This window comes from Oryctolagus cuniculus, chromosome 9 (assembly GCF_051225735.1).
Source record: "Oryctolagus cuniculus isolate XC-2025 breed Fujian yellow rabbit chromosome 9, ASM5122573v1, whole genome shotgun sequence".
Classification (NCBI taxonomy): domain Eukaryota; kingdom Metazoa; phylum Chordata; class Mammalia; order Lagomorpha; family Leporidae; genus Oryctolagus; species Oryctolagus cuniculus.
This window is the reverse complement of record NC_142875.1, coordinates 126,592,225-126,611,193: the sequence shown is the minus strand read 5'-3', so window position 1 is coordinate 126,611,193 and position 18,969 is coordinate 126,592,225. Positions and strand designations below refer to the sequence as shown.

The 18,969-nt window shown below is 42.4% G+C and overlaps 1 protein-coding gene across 3 annotated transcripts in view; it reads right to left on the bottom strand.

The window, feature by feature from the left end:
• Positions 1-18,969, bottom strand: part of FAR2 (fatty acyl-CoA reductase 2) — a 163,558-nt gene that overhangs the window by 27,235 nt on the left and 117,354 nt on the right. For all 3 annotated transcript variants that reach the window (XM_051850370.3, XM_089304791.1, XM_051850368.3), the window contains exons 3-4: positions 7,978-8,153; positions 4,694-4,873 (exon numbers count right to left, since the gene is read on the bottom strand). In XM_051850370.3, coding sequence (XP_051706330.1) covers positions 4,694-4,873; positions 7,978-8,153 — 356 coding nt within the window. The remainder of the gene's footprint in view (positions 1-4,693; positions 4,874-7,977; positions 8,154-18,969) is intronic.

The window sequence follows — 18,969 nt, the reverse complement described above, 5'->3', positions numbered from 1 at the left end:
TACTACTATACTGGGAAAATAGAGATGGGGACAATGGCTGGGTAATGGTCATGGTGCTCACACTGATTACAAGTCTAAGTTTTTAAAATGTGTGTATGAAGTTGGTGCTGTGGCCCAGTGGGTAAAGCTGCCACCTGCAGCACTGGCATCTCATATGGGCGCCAGTTCTAGTCCCGGCTGTTCCACTTCCGATGCACCTCTCTGCTGTGGCCTGGGAAGGCAGTGGAGGATGGCCCAAGTGCTTGGGCCCCTGCACCCACCTGGGAGACCTGGAGGAAGCTCTGGCCATCACAGCCATTGGAAAAGTGGACCAGAAGATGGAAAACATTTCTCTTTCTCTCTCTCTGCCTCTGCCTCTCTGTAAACTCTGTCTTTCAAATGAATAAATAAATATTTAAAAATTTTTAACAATGTGTGCATGCTCACATACTAAAGTTTTTATACTCACACAATTATACCACATGTTTCTGGACTGGCTGTAGGCCCTGGAAATGAAAATTACCAAAGGAACCAGAAATCTGAAAGCCATGAAAACCACTCTAGCCACAGGCCTTTACTAAATCAAGAAAGAAATAGGAGAAAACAAAATAACACAAAGCAACTGAAATCTGGATTCACATACATGAATGTATTCAGAATAACTTTACTGTTTGTTTGTTCTAAGGCTTGGTTCTAATACTGTCTCTTGGACAAATAACTTTTTCTGATCACCTTCCCCCTCCCCTCGCCACAATAAAATAAAGTAATAAGCTCTATTTTTTTTTTGATTTAACGGTTTACTTATTTATTTGAAAGGCAGAGATACAGAGACAGAAGGAGAGGCATAGAGACAGAACTTCCATCTGCCTGTTCTCTTCCCAAATGGCTGCAGTGGCGGGGGCTGGGCCAGGCCAAAGCCAGGAGCCAGGGGTTTATTCCAAGTCTTCCATGTGGGTGCAGGGGCCCAAGGGCTTGGGGCATCTTCTACAGCTTTCCCAGGCACAGCAGAGAACTGGATAAGAAGAGGAGCAGCTGGGACTCGAACTGGCACTTATGTGAGATGCTGGAGCTGCAGGCGGAGCCATGGCAGCAGGCCCCAGTTCCTTGTTAGTCTAAACGTCAGAAAGTTCCACCTGAATTCCACCTGATAAAGAACTTGTTGAAGCCTACATGAATGATGGGTAGTCCCTGAGGAAGTGCTGGGCTTTGTTCAAAGTGTTACTCGAAATGAGAAGGAAAAATGGGCCATCAGAAATCGGATTAAGGCGCAGGTGTTGCGGTACAGTGGGTTAAGTTGTCACTTGGGACATCTGCTGGGCTTCCAATCCACTTTCCTAATGATGCGCTCAGGAGACAAGAGAGAATGACTCAAGACCCGGATGGAATTTCTGGCTCCTGGCTTTGGCCTGGCCCAGTCTTGGCCACCTTAGCCTTTGTGGACATTTGAGGAGTGAACCAGATGGAAAATGTGCCTTTCAAATAAGTAAATATAAACTTAAAAATGGATACAGTGTGAGCATGCACTCAAGACTTCCACGGTCCAAAGTCTTATGTTACAGAATTCTGACATCCACTCTCGATTCTGCCCAAACAAAAACAGCTAAGACAGTGGCACAATGATGATCTAGTGTTAGGAGAAACTATTCATTCTAGGGCTGGTGTTTAGTTTGGTGGCTAAGACATCTGTGGTCCACTTAGGAGTACCTGGGTTTGAGTCCCACTTTTGCCCTTGGAATCAGTTTAGCACCAAAGCAGGCCGTGAGAGACAGCAATGAAGGCTTAATGAATTGGGTCCCGTCAAAGAAAGAGGTACCTTTCTCTGAAGTTAGGAGAGAACTTCCACTTTGACGATGGCCTTGTCTAAATAAGATCAGAGTTGGCGAACTCAAGAGGCTTCCACAGCCTTGGCAGCTCATGACAGGAGCCTCAGGTGATAACTGATACCATAAATAAGAGTGTAAATTGTTAAGTCAACAACGGGAGTCACTGTGCACTTGTTTCCCATGTAGGAGATCTGTTTTTAATAAGCTGCACTATGAGAATTAAAGGTAAAACTAGTCTTCAAACAGTACTTTATAGTTTGTGTGTCTGTGTGGGTGCAAACTGTTAATCTTTACTCCGTGTAGAGTTGATCTTCTGTACTATTTAAAAATAATTAAAACTGCTTCTTGGCCTTTTGGCTAAAATCAAGTGTAAAGATATTTGAAAATGAATCTTAATGAAGAATAGGATGGGAGAGGGAGTAGGAGGCAGGGTGGTAGTGGGGTGGGAGGGTGGGTATTGAGGGAAGAACCGCTATATTCCAAAAGTTGTACCTATGAAATTTATATTTAAACAAAAGCCTTCAAAGAAAGCAAATGGGTCCTTGCTACTCACATGGAGACCTGGGTTGGATTCCGAGCTGCGGCCCCAGCCTATTCCCACCTGTGGTGGGCACTTTAGGGAATGGAGGAGAGCATGTACAGGCTCTCTCTGGCTTTCACATAATAACAAAGAACAAGTGCATGAGTTCCTAATATGTACTGGCCCCGGAGATGCAAGGAGGACCAAGAAACACAGCTCATTGTTCACTGAAGAACAAAGATAAGCAACCAGAAAATTACAGTGACCTACGTTAAGGGCAGTGGTAGAGACAAGCCTTGGATACCACAGTGGCTCTGGGAAGGGCATTAAGTAGCGGGCTCAGGGACGAGTGCTGATGTCTGAGTTGGAGGTAACCAGCTGGAGTGGAGGGAGAAGCAGCCTCTTGGAACAGACCTAGGAACTTAAAAGGAGCGCCTGGGAGGGGTCGAGACTTGCCGGTGACCACAGCCCAGGTCTAAAGGAAGGGGTCAGAAATAATAATGGGCAGCTGGTCTTGAATTTAGAAATCTGAGTTAATAAGTATTGGATATACCTCTTTCTCGATTTTTTTTCTTTTTAAAGAAAAACCACCTTTGTTCCTTAACTGAACATGCAACCACTTCTGTTTGGTTGTATAATTGTTTACCTAATCGTTGCCCTAGGAGAGCAGTAAATGGCAGCCTGAAATGCCAGTCACAGTTGGACTACACCCTGTTTTGTGGGTGACAACTACTTGAGGGTGACAGGCAAGCACTGAATGCCAACTCCTCCCCATGGAGGTGAGCTCAGTCTTTGAACGATAGGGTGATTACGTGCTGGACACAGCGATGGGGGAGTGAGACAGTCCCTTGAGTCCCCGTTGCGGGTGGATTCCCTGTTCCTGAGTGCCCTGCCAGTTAGGGGATCTGCATCGGAGGAAACTTGGTACCATGCTCTGGAGTCACAGGGTGTCTGCCCGTTCCCTGGGCATTGAACATGCCAGCACTGCCCTTGCCAGGAAACAACCCTGAAAAAGGGCAGCCAGCCGCATTCTGGACATGCCCTGAGGGCTTAGAGGTGCTTCCCAGCCTGGCTTGGGGCACGGTACTGCTCAGCCGTTTGATCACCACAGTGAGACATCTGAGACAAACGACTGATGTAGGAGGGAGCTGTATTTCAGCCCACGGTTTTGGAGGTCCGTGTCTGAGACTGGGGTCCATTGGCTGGGGGCCTGGGGGAGCACACACTGTGATGGGTTGTGGTGAGCCAGGAAGCAGAGAGGCTTTTAGAACCACCCTGGCGTGAGAACCACCCTCCACAGGCAAGCGCCCAGGGACCCACAGACCGCCCACGAGGCCCCAGCTCTTAACACTTCTACCACCTCCCAGTAGCACTGCCCTGGATGGAGGCCGTGACTTTAACACAGGGCCTGTGGGGACCACCCAAACCAACACTCACACCATAGCACAGGTGGGTCAAGCCACACCTGCCTTTTCTGCAGCTATCCTGGGCAACTGCGAGCTATGAAACGCTGCTTTATGCCAGTTAAGCAACATCTAGATAATTAAGGTGAGCTTGATTCTTCTTTGTCTTGGATATCTTTAAATGACAGGTAAAGAAATATCTAACCTTAGAGCTGGAAGAAATAAAAATGTTTTCCCTGAAGGGAATGCACTCTTAGCTAAAAATTTTAATAGCTGATTTTCAATATAAAAACAGCCCTATGTGAAATTTTTTTATGAAATTGTCACATTTCTGTTAGAATATTTTAAAAGGGAGTTTTTTTTTAAAATCACAAAACAGGGTAATTTTAGTTAAATGGGAAAAAATATAAATGTGCTCATTTTCGCTGTGTAACAGAACAATAAGGAAAGTACATCCCAGGCAGACACAGCAGGGGACTCTGCCTTCTGCCCCCTCTTGGAGGGATTCCCATTCCTGCTTCGTCGTCTTGGCCAACCACTTGATGAATGACTGGTGAACACTGCGCGGCTCTGTAATAAGTGCTTTACGCAACAACTCATCATCAGAACTAGAAGATGGGCCCATTTGAAAATGGGGCTCAGGGAGGCCAAGAACTGGCTCTAAGTTGCAGGGAGGCCAATTGTGCAGCCGTGAGTCAAACCCATGTCAGTCTGACAATGCATGGTATTCCACATGCCTCCCGCAGTTGGGAATCATTTAAAAACGTTGCTTTCTATCACCTTCCCCTTTAACAATACACTTCCCAAAATGGCTTGCATGGACCAGCAGGGTCAGAGCAATCAGGTTAGCCCCTTTCAACGCATTTCGATTCCAGGGTACCCCACGTGGTTACCCTGTTAATCCAGGGTTACAGAGAATCAGAACACAACTCACCCACTCCCTTCTCCCTTCATTTGACCCAACTTACTCCATAGAGTCGATGATCTTTTTTGGCTCCACAGAGCATGGATAGATGACTTCATCGATGTGTTTCAGGTTGCAGTTGGCAAAGGCTGTGGAGATGTGGATGAAGGCTTCCAGCTTTGGCATCTGACTGGCCATCAGCAGCAGCTGCTGGGTGGCCGTGACATTGAGCTGCACGGCGTGTCTAGAAAGGTGAAGTAGAAGGGACAGGATGAGGGCACCAGCACCCCCCGCCCCTTGCTGCATGTGTACCTGCTGCAGTAACCCCCATATCTCTAAGAACTGGGTGACAGCCACAGAGGACCGTGGCTGTATAGTCCCAGGAACTGACAGGGGTTTGTGCTGATGATAGATTCTATGTACATAAATCTTCTTCACCACAGCACCATATATATTGTATTTGGAGGACATTTGGTCCCCTGCATACAAATTAACATAAAACTCAATTCATAAAATAGAAATGAATTGGATGGGAGTGACACTGAATGTTGTAAATGAGCAATGTAAGCTGCCGTTGTTAGGATCCAGGTCAAATAGGAAAACTGATGTCAAAATCCTAAATTGTAGCTAACAGAATAAAAGCTGTATGAGGTGACAGTAAAACAGTTCATTACAGGAATACATGGTTTATCCAACGTCAATAAACCTATTCATTCATCTAACTTAATTCAGAAAGACCAAGACCAGTTCATATAGACAAAAGCTTTTTAAATGGCATTTAGCATCTATGCCCATTTTTAAAAAGATTTATTTATTTGAAAGGTAGAGTTAGAGGGGGAGCAAGAGGCAGCATTTCCATCCGCTGGTTCACTTTGCAAAGGGGCTGTAATAGTGGTTGTTGAGCTGATCTGAAGCCAAGAGCTTCTCTCAGGACTCCCACATGGGTGCAAGGGTGCAAGCATTGGGCTGTCCTCTGCTGCTTTCCCAGGCACATTAGCAGGGAGCTGGATAGGAACTAGAGCAGCTGGGACTCCAAGCGGCACCTCTATGAGATGCTGGCATTGCAGGCAGCAGGTTTACCCACTACGCCACACTCCCCTTGACTCCCAGTTTAACTTATTTACAAAAACATGAATGAAATGATGAAACAATGTACATAGCAATTTGCTTGCTTAGTGTCAGGGTTAGTGGTGATTACAGGGTGCATTGCTTGTAAACCACGGCTAGGGAGGATGCCCACATTGACTACTACTTAACATCACACCAGCCCTGTAGTTGGAGAGGAAAATACAATTAATGAAAGCTTTAAGTATGGAATAGACAGTAAAAGTCACTATCAGATTAGTTAATTGTATATTTGGGAAACAGTCTGAACTGGGGTGTACAATAAGATAAGCAATGTGTCCAATTATCAAAATCATGTGGAAAAAATCACTAATTTTCCATTAAACCAAATTTAGAGAAAATAGAATAAAGGTATATTCAAAATTGCATGCTTAAGAGGGAAATTAACCCTAAAAGAATATATTAAGAAAACTGTAAAACCTCATTAATGGTCATAATTAATTTAATAAGTAAAGACATACATCATTTTTGGAGAAAGAATAGGCATTTTAAATGTCAAGTTCTACAAGGTAATCCTCAACAAACTCTTGGATTTTTTTAAAAACTTGGCAAAATTATTCTAAATTCAAAAGTAGGACAGGATATTCAGGAAGCTTCTAAAAAAAGAATGCTCTATGTATTCTTGCCTTAATAAATTACACTAGTTAAAATGATGTGTGATATTGGTAGAGATAGTCTGATTTGTGGAATACATTAAAGGGTTTAAAAATAAAATTTGTGGCTGGCGCCGTGGCTCACTTGGCTAATCCTCCGCCTGTGGTGCCGGCACCCCGGGTTCTAGTCCTGGTTGGGGCACCGGGTACTAGTCCCGGTTGCTCCTCTTCCAGTCCAGCTCTCTGCTGTGGCCCAGGAGGGCAGTGGAGGATGGCCCAAGTGCTTGGGTCCTTGCACCCACATTGGAGCCCAGGAAGAAGCACCTGGCTCCTGGCTTCGGATCGGCACAGCGCGTCAGCCATAGCAGCCATTAGGGGAGTGAACCAATGGAAGGAAGAACTTTCTCTCTGTCTCCCTCTCACTGTCTATAACTCTCTGTCTCTCTGTGTAACTCTGCCTGGCAAAATAAAATTTGTGTAAGCACTTCATATTAAATATAGAGTGAAAATAAGTCATGAATATTAACAACATACCACTATGCCAGCATCACACCTACCTGACTTTTCTTATAGAATTTTTAAATAGAATTTCCTCTTTGTGGCTAAATAAATTTGAAATGGCTAAGAAATTGAAATGTAAAAATGAAACCATTAAATTCTGGAAGAAATTATCAAATGCATAAATAATAAAGGGGGATGAAAGACAAATGCTACCTTGTTAAAATGTTCTGAGCATTCTAGAAGACAAGGAGTTAAAAGCTCCATCTTCCAGGCAACCTCAAAAAGAAATATTTCAATGGAAAAATAATTAAAGAAAACAAAGGACACCTCACAAAAGAATAAAATACTAATAAACATTTAAAAGTCAGTCTTCGCAATCAAAGAATAAAAACCAAAACATGGGGGCCGGTGCTGTGGCGCAGTGGGCTAATGCCCTGGCCTGAAGCACTAGCATCCCATATGGGCACCTGTTCTAGTCCCAGCTGCTCCTTTACAAAAAACAAAAACAAAAACAAAACAAAACAAAAACGTGGAATCCCATTTCTACCATGGTGTGAGCCTAAGAAGTGAGTATTTACATGCACAGGGACAGTGTAAGGCAGTATCACTTGGAGAATAATTAAATAATCTATGCAAAACGCAACGAATTCACAACCTGGGCACATCTTCTATGTACCTGACTGTTCTGGGAATTCATTGCAAGGAGAACACACAGAGGCAAAATAACGATGTGCACTGAGATGTTCATCACAGAATTGTTAGCTACTGAAAAATGACCATGTCCACCAATACCGCACTGGTGGAGTATAGTATATATGTGTTCAATGGAAGGTTATGTTTACATTACAGTTCATAATAGCATATTTGTTGGCCAAAAATCCCACGAACAAAATTGAGCAGGCTGAAAAACATCAGTCTGCACAGTTTGTAACACTGAACATAGATCCACATAATCACAGATGTCCTAAAATGAGCTGGAACGAATGTTCTCCACAGCACCACATGGAAGAGGGGACTTGGTGTATTTTCTGTTGAGGACCGATGCCTTCTATGACCAAAACATCACGCAGCAGACACCTGTGCGCATGCTCACATACACACACAAGTGGGGCGAGGGCAGGCCGTGTACCTGAGGTTGTCGTCAAAGCGCACAGTGGCCGCGCAGTGGAAGACGATGTTTGTGCACGAGAGGAGCTCCTGCAGGTCTTCCTTGCTGATGGCAAAGTCGTTCTGGTTGAGATCCGCGGAAACAGCCCGGATCTTCTCATGTACGTTTGGACAGAATTCCTTGACTTTCTCAAACAGCTGAAATACAAACAGAGGTCAATGCACAGAGAGCATACCACCATCATCTCTTTGTTCTTCTCAGAGCTCACTCACTTCCTCAGTTGGCTCAAAATGCTTTGTTATACTCGCATCAGTCATAGAAGGCATCTATCCAACAGTCTCAGTTCATTCAGTTGTAGTTTTCTTGAGAAACAAGCAAACAAGTCTGCTCTGACCATGAGTACTGCTTGTATTTTGAGCTTTTCCTAAGGGGTAGGAAGGTGAATGAGAAGTGGAGGAACTCAGATTTGAGTTAGTTGCTTATATGGGAAGCTGGCATTGCTCTCTGTGCCACAATGCCAGCCATCAAAATAAATTTTTTGAAGTGGATTTGAAAGTTGGCATTACAGAAAAATACGTCTTCTATTGCCTGATTCACTACCCAGGTGGCGCAATAGCTAAGGTTGGGCCAGACTGAAGCCTGGAGCTTCATCCATTCTTTCATGTGGGAGGCAGTGGCCCACATACTTGGACCATCTTATGTTGCTTTTCCCACACCACGAGCAGGGAGGTGGATTGAAAGTGGAGCAGCTGGGGCACACACTGGTACACATATGGGATGTGGCATTTTAGGCAGTTGCTGAACCTGCCATGCCACAATGCCAGACCTCAAAATAAAAATGTTAAGGAATCTCATTTTCATATGCATGGTAGTTGTTGTCTAGCAAGAGAATTAAAAGAACTCATGTACTTTTTTTGTAGGATTTTAACTTATTTATAATATAGCCAAATTCTAATATTAAATCTGTATCTTAACATCTTGATTCCAACGTCATTTGATAAGGTGGAATGTTATTGCAGCACTGGTAGAACACATTAACCCTAAGGAAGAGTAAGGCCAAATACTCAGAAAGATTAAGATCAGGGGAATTAGTCTGGTTTTAAACCTAAGGATGGATGGTTAATGCAGTGGTTAAGACACTGCTTGGGACTCATAGAATGGCAGATGTCCTAAATAGCACTCTGGCCTCAGAATCAGCCCTTAAGGCATTCGGATCTGGCTTAAGAGCCCATGAGAGTATTTTAGGCATGGAAAGCCAAGACACTCTGGAAAAAAAAAAAAAAAAGAAGACCTAAATGAAAGATCTCTGCGAGTGAGATCCCAGTGGAAAGAACGGGGCCATCAAAGAAGGAGGTATCCTTCTCTGAACGGAGGAGAGAACCTCCACTTTGACTATGACTCTGTCAGAATAAGATCAAAGTCGGCAAACTCAAAAGGCTTCCATAGCCTTGGCAACTCATGACTAGAGCCTAGGGAGATAACTGACGCCATAAACAAGAGTGTCAGATTGTTAAGTCAACAACAGGAGTCACTGTGTACTTACTTCTCATGTGGGATCTGTCCTTAATGTGTTGTCCAATATGAAGTAATGCTATAACTACTACTGAAACAGTATTTTACACTTGGTGTTTCTGTGTGGTGCAAACTGATGAAATCTTTACTTAATATATACTAAATCAATCTTCTGTATATAAAGATAATTGAAAGTGAATCTTGATGTGAATGGAATGGGAAAGGGAGCGGGAGATGGGAGGGGTGCGAGTGGGAGGGAAATTATGGGGGGGGGGCATTGTAATCCATAAACTGTACTTTGAAAATTTATATTTACTAAATAAAAAAAACACATTAAAAAAAAGACACTGCTTGGGATGCCCATGTTGTGTTGTCAGAGTAATTGGGTTTGGTTCCACCACCACTTCCAATTCTAGCCTCCTGCTAATGTGCATCTGAGAGCCAGCAGATGATGGCTCAAGGGCGTGTGTCTTTGCCACCCATGTGGGAGACCAACACTAGTTTCTGGCTCCTGGATCTGGCCTGGCCTAGACCCAGGTGTTGTGGGCATTTGAGTGGTGAACAGTAGTTGGGAGGTCTCTGACTCTCTGCCTTTCAAATAATATGAAAGTAAGTAACAAATAAAAACTTAAAAATAAACGCAATATAGTAGCAGAAACAGTTATTTTCTTCTCCTGAACTCCATAGCAATGCTTTCATCTGTGATTCCTAGTAGTGGGCTTCTTTCCATTAGAGGCATGAGGGAACTTCAGATTTGTGGAAAGAAAGAATTTAAAGACAAGTTTATTTTGGTGCAAAAATATTTGTAAATCTGCCTGACTTTCTCATAATACATATTTTCCGTGAACCTTTTGGAAACTCCTCCTACGATGCATCTCACATTTTTTTGCATCAAAAATACACTCCTCTTTTCTATTTTTCACCTCTCACTTTTTGAAGCACCCTGGAATACCATTGGCTTTTGTGTTGGTTACCAAAAAGTTGATGTCAGGTAGTCAGAAAAATCATGTCTCATTTGCATCAGGCAAGACTGTGCTCAGAATTCAGCAAAGATGATTAGGGAAGGGATTCAGAGCCCCAGATTGTCTTGGCAAATGAGCATATCTCTGTCTAAGCTACTACTTTTTCTGCACTGCAGGGTGAGCCTTTCCACTGGTTGTTTGTGCAATTCTGAAAATAACCTGGAAGTCAGAACAAGCCTCAATGCGTTTTCAACATCTGGGATTGATAAGGATGATGATATGTCCTAGGCACGTACTCAACACAGAGGTCATTCTGGGTCTTCTGCAAGATCTTTCTGCCCTTCTATTCTCATTCAGTCATAAATATGCAAGGTGTTTGCTTTCACAGTCGAATGCTTTCTTCTTTGATAGTTCATGTTAATTGTATAATAAACATATGTTGGACATTTGTGGATATTTTTCTGAATTTTATGCAGTTTCCCTTTTGGTAAGCAATGAATCTGTAAAGGCTCCTTTTGAGTCGGCCTGATAGATCTCTTAATCACTGGAGACTGATTTAGGGTTTTGTGGACTTTGACTTTGGCCTGTGATGAGTTCTGGCTGCAGGAGAGGAGAAGTGGTGGATAACATTGGCTTCCATCCTCCAGCACTGGGGCTCCTTACACGTGATGTGAGCTGCCTTGTACAGGTTTTCTTTTGCCTCTGATTTTGTGACTTTAAAAGGCTGAGGATTCTGCTATGTCATATTGTACTTTTTGACAACCTGTGTAAGTACCAAGATGCCACATTTACAATTTTGCTTCTTAGGAGATAGTTACTATTTTGGGAAATAATATTCAAATCTGTATTCCATTTATGGATTGTATTTTCAAAGTAGAAAGCAGGTCTGACTGAACATAGTACATTTTTTTAAAGTATGAATTTTCTGAGCCAGATAACAGTTGATTATAGTGAACAGAGATAGTCAATGAAGTGGCTGCATCAATTCAAACCACAGCACTAAATGAGGGTTCCCTCTGACTGTTTGCTTGATAATATGGGTTTGCCTTCTTGGGAAACTTAGAGATACTAGCAAAATAATACCCTTTAAATGTTACCACACCCTGCAGAGAGTGCGCAAGGTGACAGCCAACTGCCATCTAACCGACCATGGTTTTAGCCAGCACTTCGCAAAGTGTTACCCACTTTAAATGACTGTAATCACTACTATGCATATCAGAAATGCAGATTGCTGGATCTCACCCCATATCCTCTAAGTAGGAATTATTCTGTGATACAGGAATTTGCATTTCACATCAAGTTCACATTCAATTTTAATGTGTACAAATGATGAAACTCTTTCTAGTTAGAGTGTTAACACATTCAGCTATGGAAGAACAATTGTGTGTGACTCTTTCCTCTTCATAACTGCCCAGAACATTTCTCCCATGAGAAATTTACAAACTGTGGGCATAAAAAGAACCACAGAACCTGGTTAAAGGTTATTGCTTAGTCTACACTCAGAGATCCTGACTCTACAGTTTGGTGTGTAACTCAGGAAGCTGTGCTTCTTAACCACCTCTGAGATGTGTCTCATGATCCAGGTACCATCCCTGGGGAAGCACTGACCCCATAATTTATGTCATTTCTTTAATTCATACCTATTTAAGGAGATATAAATGCTCATTACCCTGAATTTATCACTACATATTGTATACATGTAGCATACATTGTATTGCATATAAATGTTATTATAAAATACTAGGAACAAGGTTTCATAACATGGAAAAGCAGGAATGCCCTTTGAGTTTTCATAATGGAGACTCCTCAACTCTGACTTTCTCAAGTCTATACCATTTATTGGGAACCATTTGAGTATATGATATTCCTCCTCTAGCTTTTAAATGTGTTGATTCTTGTATGTTTCTGTATGCTTAACAGTATGAAGTTCATTGAAAAGACTCAAGTTTTTGCTTGTTGATTTGAAGTTAACTCCTGAAAGAATAGTGAGGGAGCCATGACAGGAGCCTGATGGCTGAAACTGTTGGGCTAGCCATTCCTTGATAGCAGCGTACTGGAAGACAGCAGATGGCTCAGGCTGAGGACACGGGTGTTTCCTGGGTCCTCTGTGTTAATCACTAATGGGGCTGCAAGTGCTCAGAGCAGACTTGCTTCTTTTGTAGTGACGACAAGACTGAAGGACAAGAGAAAATGGTGCAAATGGATTCTGGAGAGATACCAGACATTAATTACAAGCATGAAAAACTAGATGAAATATAAAGAAAAGCATTTCAAAAAATCATGGAAAGCACATCAACAGGAACTTACTAGTTATCTTAAAGTCTATGAGTTTATCATATTCCTTCTCATTGCACAGTCTCATGCAAGCACCATTTAATGGTCTAGGGTTGAGGAGTAGAAGAGTTGAATAGTCTCCATTATCAGAACTCGAATAAAGATTTCCTGCTTTTCCATTTTATGAAATTTTGATGGGGTACAGTGTGGTAATTTGATAAATGTATACAATGTGTAATGATCAGATCAGGGTAATTAGCATTTCTAATTCCTTCAATATTAATAATTTCTTTGTGTTAGGATTCCTTCTAGTTCTTTTTTTTTTAAGAATTATTTTATTAATTTGAAAGACAGAGTTACAGAGAGAAGCAGAGCCAGAGAAAGAGAGAGAGAGAGAGAGGTCTTCCATCTGCTGGTTCACTCGCTAAATGACAGCAATGGCCAGAGCTGAGCTGATCCAAAGCCAGGAACCAGGAGCTTCTTCCAGGTCTCCCATGAGGGTGCAGGGCCCAAGCATTTGGGCCATCTTCTACTGCCCTCGCAGGCCATAACAGAGAGCTAGATCTGAAGAGGAGCAGTTGGGACTTGAACCCTGCCCATATGGGATGCCAGTGTTGCAGGCTGGGGCTTTAACCTGCTGCACCACAGCGCCATCCCGTGTCTTCTAGTTCTTTGGCAAATATAAAAATAAATTGTTGTGAACTGTGTTCAACCCATGGTACTGCAGAGCACTACAACTTGATTCTGCTGTGTAACTCTGGCTGCTTTTCACCTTACTTACTGCTATCCCTCACCCTACCCTTGCCAGTCTCAGATTAATGCTATTCTACTTGACTTCTATAGAATCAACTTCTTAAGCTTCCAGTAAGAGTGGGAACACGCAGTATTTGTATTTCTGTACCTGGCTTACTCTACTTAACACAGTGTCTTCCAGTTCCATCCATGTTGCTAGAAATGGCAGGATTCCACTCTTTTTGATGGCTGAGTAATAACACAGTGCGTCTATATATCTCATGATGGAACCTCATTCTTGACAATGTTCAGACCATTTTTTTTCTGTGTTCACTGAAAGATAGCAGCTGGGAAGTGATCTAAAACATCTCAAAGTTGGAAATTCCTCTTGGAAGTTGGGGAGTGTTTCAGTGACGTTATATAGTCAAGTATTTCTATCTCTTATTCCTAAACTTGAGAGATTGACTTGCAGCACAGAAGAAAGAGAGAAACTCTGCAAATCTTCAATAAGAACACTCTGCAGTGGGAAGAGAAATGTCTTGGTTTCAGTGAACTTTAGATGACATCTGTAGTCAGACACTAGGACTGTATTGTGATCAGAAGCAGGGAATGGATGAGGGATGGGGAAATTGTGTACATAACACTTCTGAAACATTGTAGAGGCCCTGACCTTGACCTATAATCAATGAGTTACCTAAATGGCCTCATTTTGGGAGTAGGTGTAGTCCCTAGTCCCTAGTCCTTTGGGATCACTAAAGGTAATCATGTCCGTCTGTCCATCCGTCCGTCCTTCCATCCTCTCTCTCTCTCACTCTCACTCTCTTTCTTTCAAGATTTTATTTATTTGAGAGGCAGATTTACTGACAGAGAGGTAGGGACAGATAGAGAGGTCTTCCATCTGCTGGTTTTCTCCCCAAAAGGCTGCAATGGCACTCACATAGGATGCTGGCACCACAGGCAGAGGCTTAGCCTACTGTGCTACATTACTTGCCCCAGTCTTACCATTTCTAATCATGAGAATCTCTTGATACTTAATCATTTTACTGAATTTTTTGCAAATATAACCACATTTAGTCCTAATAACCCAGTCAAATTTGCTTAATATTTGCATTTTGTGAACAAAGCAAAAGGCACTGTAAAGCAAAGGGCAATCTCTGGCAGATCTGGTGTCCCAAAGTGAAAGACAGAATCTAATATTTATTACAGAATTTTTGGAGTGTGGAGTCAGATAAACCAACGGATTCTGCAGGTTAACTGTGACTAAGCTGACAGCAGTTAAAAACAACGCATGCAAGATAAAGCAAAAAAATTCAAACACAATGTAAAGCTTCACAAAAATTCACAAAATGGCAGGATTTTGCCAGTTCACTAGTAACTCCCATAAGACACAAAGAGTTAATCTACAAGTTGTTTTGCTTCAGTGAGGACCAATTCTATAAGACCAGAAGACAGCACTGTGTAGTAAGGTGGTTATCAAACTCTGGCATGTAGCAAGGTTGCCTGGGAAATCACTTCAACAAACAACAAACCCACATGTTCTGACCCTGGAGATGGTCATTCAACAGTTGTGAGGTGAAGCTTGGACAGCTGGTCTTTGTACAAGTGTCTGGTGTTGCTGATAAATGCTGACGGTGAGACCCATCAGGGTACTGGAAAGATGTCAGGCTCTCAGGAGTCAAGAAGCACTGGATTTGAATCCTGGTTCTGCTACTTATTAGCTACGTGACTGAGGTGCATTGCTTATCTCTCTGAGCTTCTGTGATTGATTTGCATATTTACCTACAAAGCCAAACACTCAACTATCTTGTTCTGTGATCCCAATTTTTTTTTTTTTTTGCAAAAAAAATTTTGGCATTTACAACTTCACTTTGCAGAAAAAACTATACTAAGTACTAAACGCTTAGTGTTAAGTGCATTATCTTGGTATGCCAAGGACACCCAAGGACAGGTGCACAGAGCTCTTCGAGATTAAGTACTGAGGCACGAAAGGAGTGAGTGTGTCTAGGGAGACGAAGGCCAGCCCTGAGATAATTTCTACTCTGTAATAGGACTGGTGGCATCTTTGCATTATCCATGCAGTAGGATGGAAAAAGTGATTCTGCCCTACAATGTCAAGCCATAGTTTCCCCTTCCTGATGAAACTGTTTTTCAAGGATGCGAATTCCTCAAGAAGATGAGGCATTGCCGCAGGTAAGACATGAGCTTTGGAGACAAGAGAACAACACTCATGGTATGCTCTTACTTCCCTGGCACAGGCTAAATAACCTTGGATGGATAACAACTTTCTTGGAAGAATTTCTCATGCGTAATGTACAAGTAAGGCGTGCCACACAGATTTCTGAGAATCAGATAGGGCAGTGAAATTCAGATGCTTAGCATAATACCTGTGTCCTCAGAGGAAAATTCCCTTTCCGCTTCCATAACAAAACTCCATTTCTAAAAGCTGCTGATCTAAAAGCTCTGTGTATGTGCCTTTGTGTGTGTTTGATTATGTAAAGTTTTGTGATTACACCAAGTAGTCCAGATACTTCTGATAACTTGATGTATTGCAGAGTAAAGTTGAATCCCAAGGCTTATTAATTTTCTGAATGAGTGTGAGCAATTTAAAACTTTTAAGAAAAAGATCTGAGATGATTGGAATAGATTTAAAGAGAATGAGGCTGGGCAAGCAAAATCATGCCAGTCCATGAATGAACTAGGGATTCATATTGTAAAAGAAAGTAAGGAGGCTGGCATTGTGGCACAGTGGGTAAGGCCTCTGCCTGCAGGGCTGGCGCCCCATATGGGTGCGGGTTTGAGTCCCAGCTGCTCCACTTCTAATCCAGCTCTCTGCTACAGGCTGGGTAAGCAGGAGAAGATGGGCCCAAATCCTTGGGTCCCTGCACCTGCGTGGGAGACTTGTAAGAGGCCCCTGACTCCTGGCAGCTCTGGCTGTTGCAGCCATCTGGGGAGTGAACCAGTAGATCAAAGACCTACCTACCTCTGTCTCTGTCTCTGCCTCTGCCTTTGCATCTCTCTAACTCTGCCTTTAAATTAAAATAATTATTAAAAAAAGAAAGTAAGAAACATTGGGGTGGATTAAGACAATGTTTCCCATATCAGACACTACTTCCTGTATCAGAGTGTTGGGTATGTGTCCCAGTTCCACCCTGGAATCCAGATTCCTGCTAAGAGCACCCTGGGAAGTAGCAGGTGATGGCACAAATCCTTCTACCACATAGGAGACCTGGAATGAGTTCCTGGTTCCTGGCTTCTCTCCCTCTGTTGCACATACTTGGAGTGAACCAACAGATGAGAGAGTTCTATTTGTCTCTGTCTAGCTCACTGCCTTGAATTAATTTATAGATTTTTAAAGATTTATTTAATTTATTTGAAAGGCAGAGTTAGAGAGAGAGAGAGAGAGAGAGATACAGAGAAACAGATCTTCCACCTGCTGGTTCACTCCTCAAATGGCTGCAATGGCCAGGGCTGAGCTACATCGAAGCCAAGAGCCAGGAACTTCTTCAAGTTTCCCACATGGGTGCAGGGGCCCAAGCACTTGGGCCATCTTTCACTACTTTCCCAGGCACATTAGCAGGGAGCTTGATCAGAAGTGGAGCCGCCGGGACATGAACTGACGCCCATGTGGAATGCAGGCATTGCAGGCAGTGACTTCACCCATTCTGCCACAGTGCCAGCCCTGATTGTTTTTTTAAAGGAATATTGTGAAAATAGATTGCTGCTTTTTGTATTTGGTCTATTCACAGGTCTATTCCTGTCTATTTGTATTTGGTCTATTCCTCACCACAAAAGTAACATTGCTCATTATAATTAGAATTAGAAAATATAAATAAGTAAAAAATAAAAAATTACATCAGCATGGAGGGTTATTAGTTGAAATTTTATTGAATATAGTTTTTCACCCATTTTTTCCGTGAATATATTATAACAAACATTTTCTCAGGTCATTTGCTACTTGATAAAATATGTGTTTTTTAATGCCTGTGTCCAACACGTGTGTATTATTGTTTATTAAATCATTCCACAATGACTGAGAAAGTATTTGTTATAAAGAATACTACATTAAATATATTTAGATAGTACACATATTTGTGTATTTGTCTGTTTGGTGTTTTTTTCCTAAAATGCCACCTTCATTAGCCTTACGAGAAAGCCCTCACGAATATCTGATTAACTCAGATAACATTCAAGTCATGAGTGAGAACACGAATTCTCCCTTCGGATTCTTGAGTTCCAGGTCTGCACAGCATAGTCTACCCCAAGCAAGTCTCAATTCATTGTCTCTCTCTGAGAGCAAGGAAACAGGAAGTGAGAGGGGTAGCTATGGAAGGAGCAGCAGATGTATGGATTCTGATGGCTAGAACAGATGTCTGTCTTAACCACATTTCCTGGGGATATATTTCCTGAACACGTATTTCCTGGAGACATGGTGGGTATCAAAGACAAACTGGTAGCATTTTTTAAAATCACGTTTTAAAGAAACATATCCAAGTTTAAAATACTTGAGGTGATTTATCTACCTTTAGGAATGTGGTAGTACTTACGGTATGTTACAATCCATTCATCGCTGTGTATGGCTGGCAAGAAATTGCTTAAAAGCTATACCAGGCCTTACTGAAAAATAAGCTGCAAATGTCTTTAAATCACTGTGTTTATATGAAAATAGTTAAAGTTAAATGGCAGAATCTGGACTGGATCTTGATTGACTTGAGATAATACATATTTGCAGAATCTGAGTCACACCAGAAAAAACTGCAACTCAGAGAGGAACATCATTCAGACCAAAAACCAAGAAGGGTGAGTGGCCATGCAGTAGAAGGAGAGAGGGACCCGGACCCAGACCCAGACAATACCACTGAGCAACCTCTTTGCAGAGACTGGTTTTGTAGGCAGGATTGTCAGGAATCACAGCCCTTACATCATATAAAGGTATGTTAAATAAAGAAGCAATGTTAAAGAAAGAAAACCAAACTTTCCTTGAGTGCTTGGCACATTTCTTTCTTTTTTTTTTAAGATTTATTTATTTGAAAGGTGGAGAGAGAGAGAGAGAGATCTTGCATCTGCAGGTTCACTCCCCAAATGAATTAAGTGGCCAGGGCAGGGCCAGTCCAAAGCCAGGAGCTTGGAACTCCATTCAGGTGTTCCGTGTGATACAGGAACCCTAGCACGCAGCCACCTCTGCTGCTTTTCAAGGTGCATTAGCAGGGAGCTAGATTAGGGGTTGAGCAGCCAGGAGTCTATCCAGCACTCATAGGGGATGTGCGTGTTGCAAGCAGAGGCTCAGTCTGCTGAGCCACCACACTGGCTCCTGACCAATTTTCCAGTAATGTGTGTTTCTGTCCTGGCCCGTGCTGCAGCATGGTAGGCTCTGCCTGCTTTTGTACTTGTTTGCTACTTGGAATTGTTGGGTAGGGACAGGTTGCTTGTTGCAAATGTGTGGGGATCACCCAATCAACCCTCCAGTATGGTCTTGTTCCTTAAGGGAAAATTACCATAAAACTTTCATTTCCTAGGATTTCTGTCTGCTTTTACT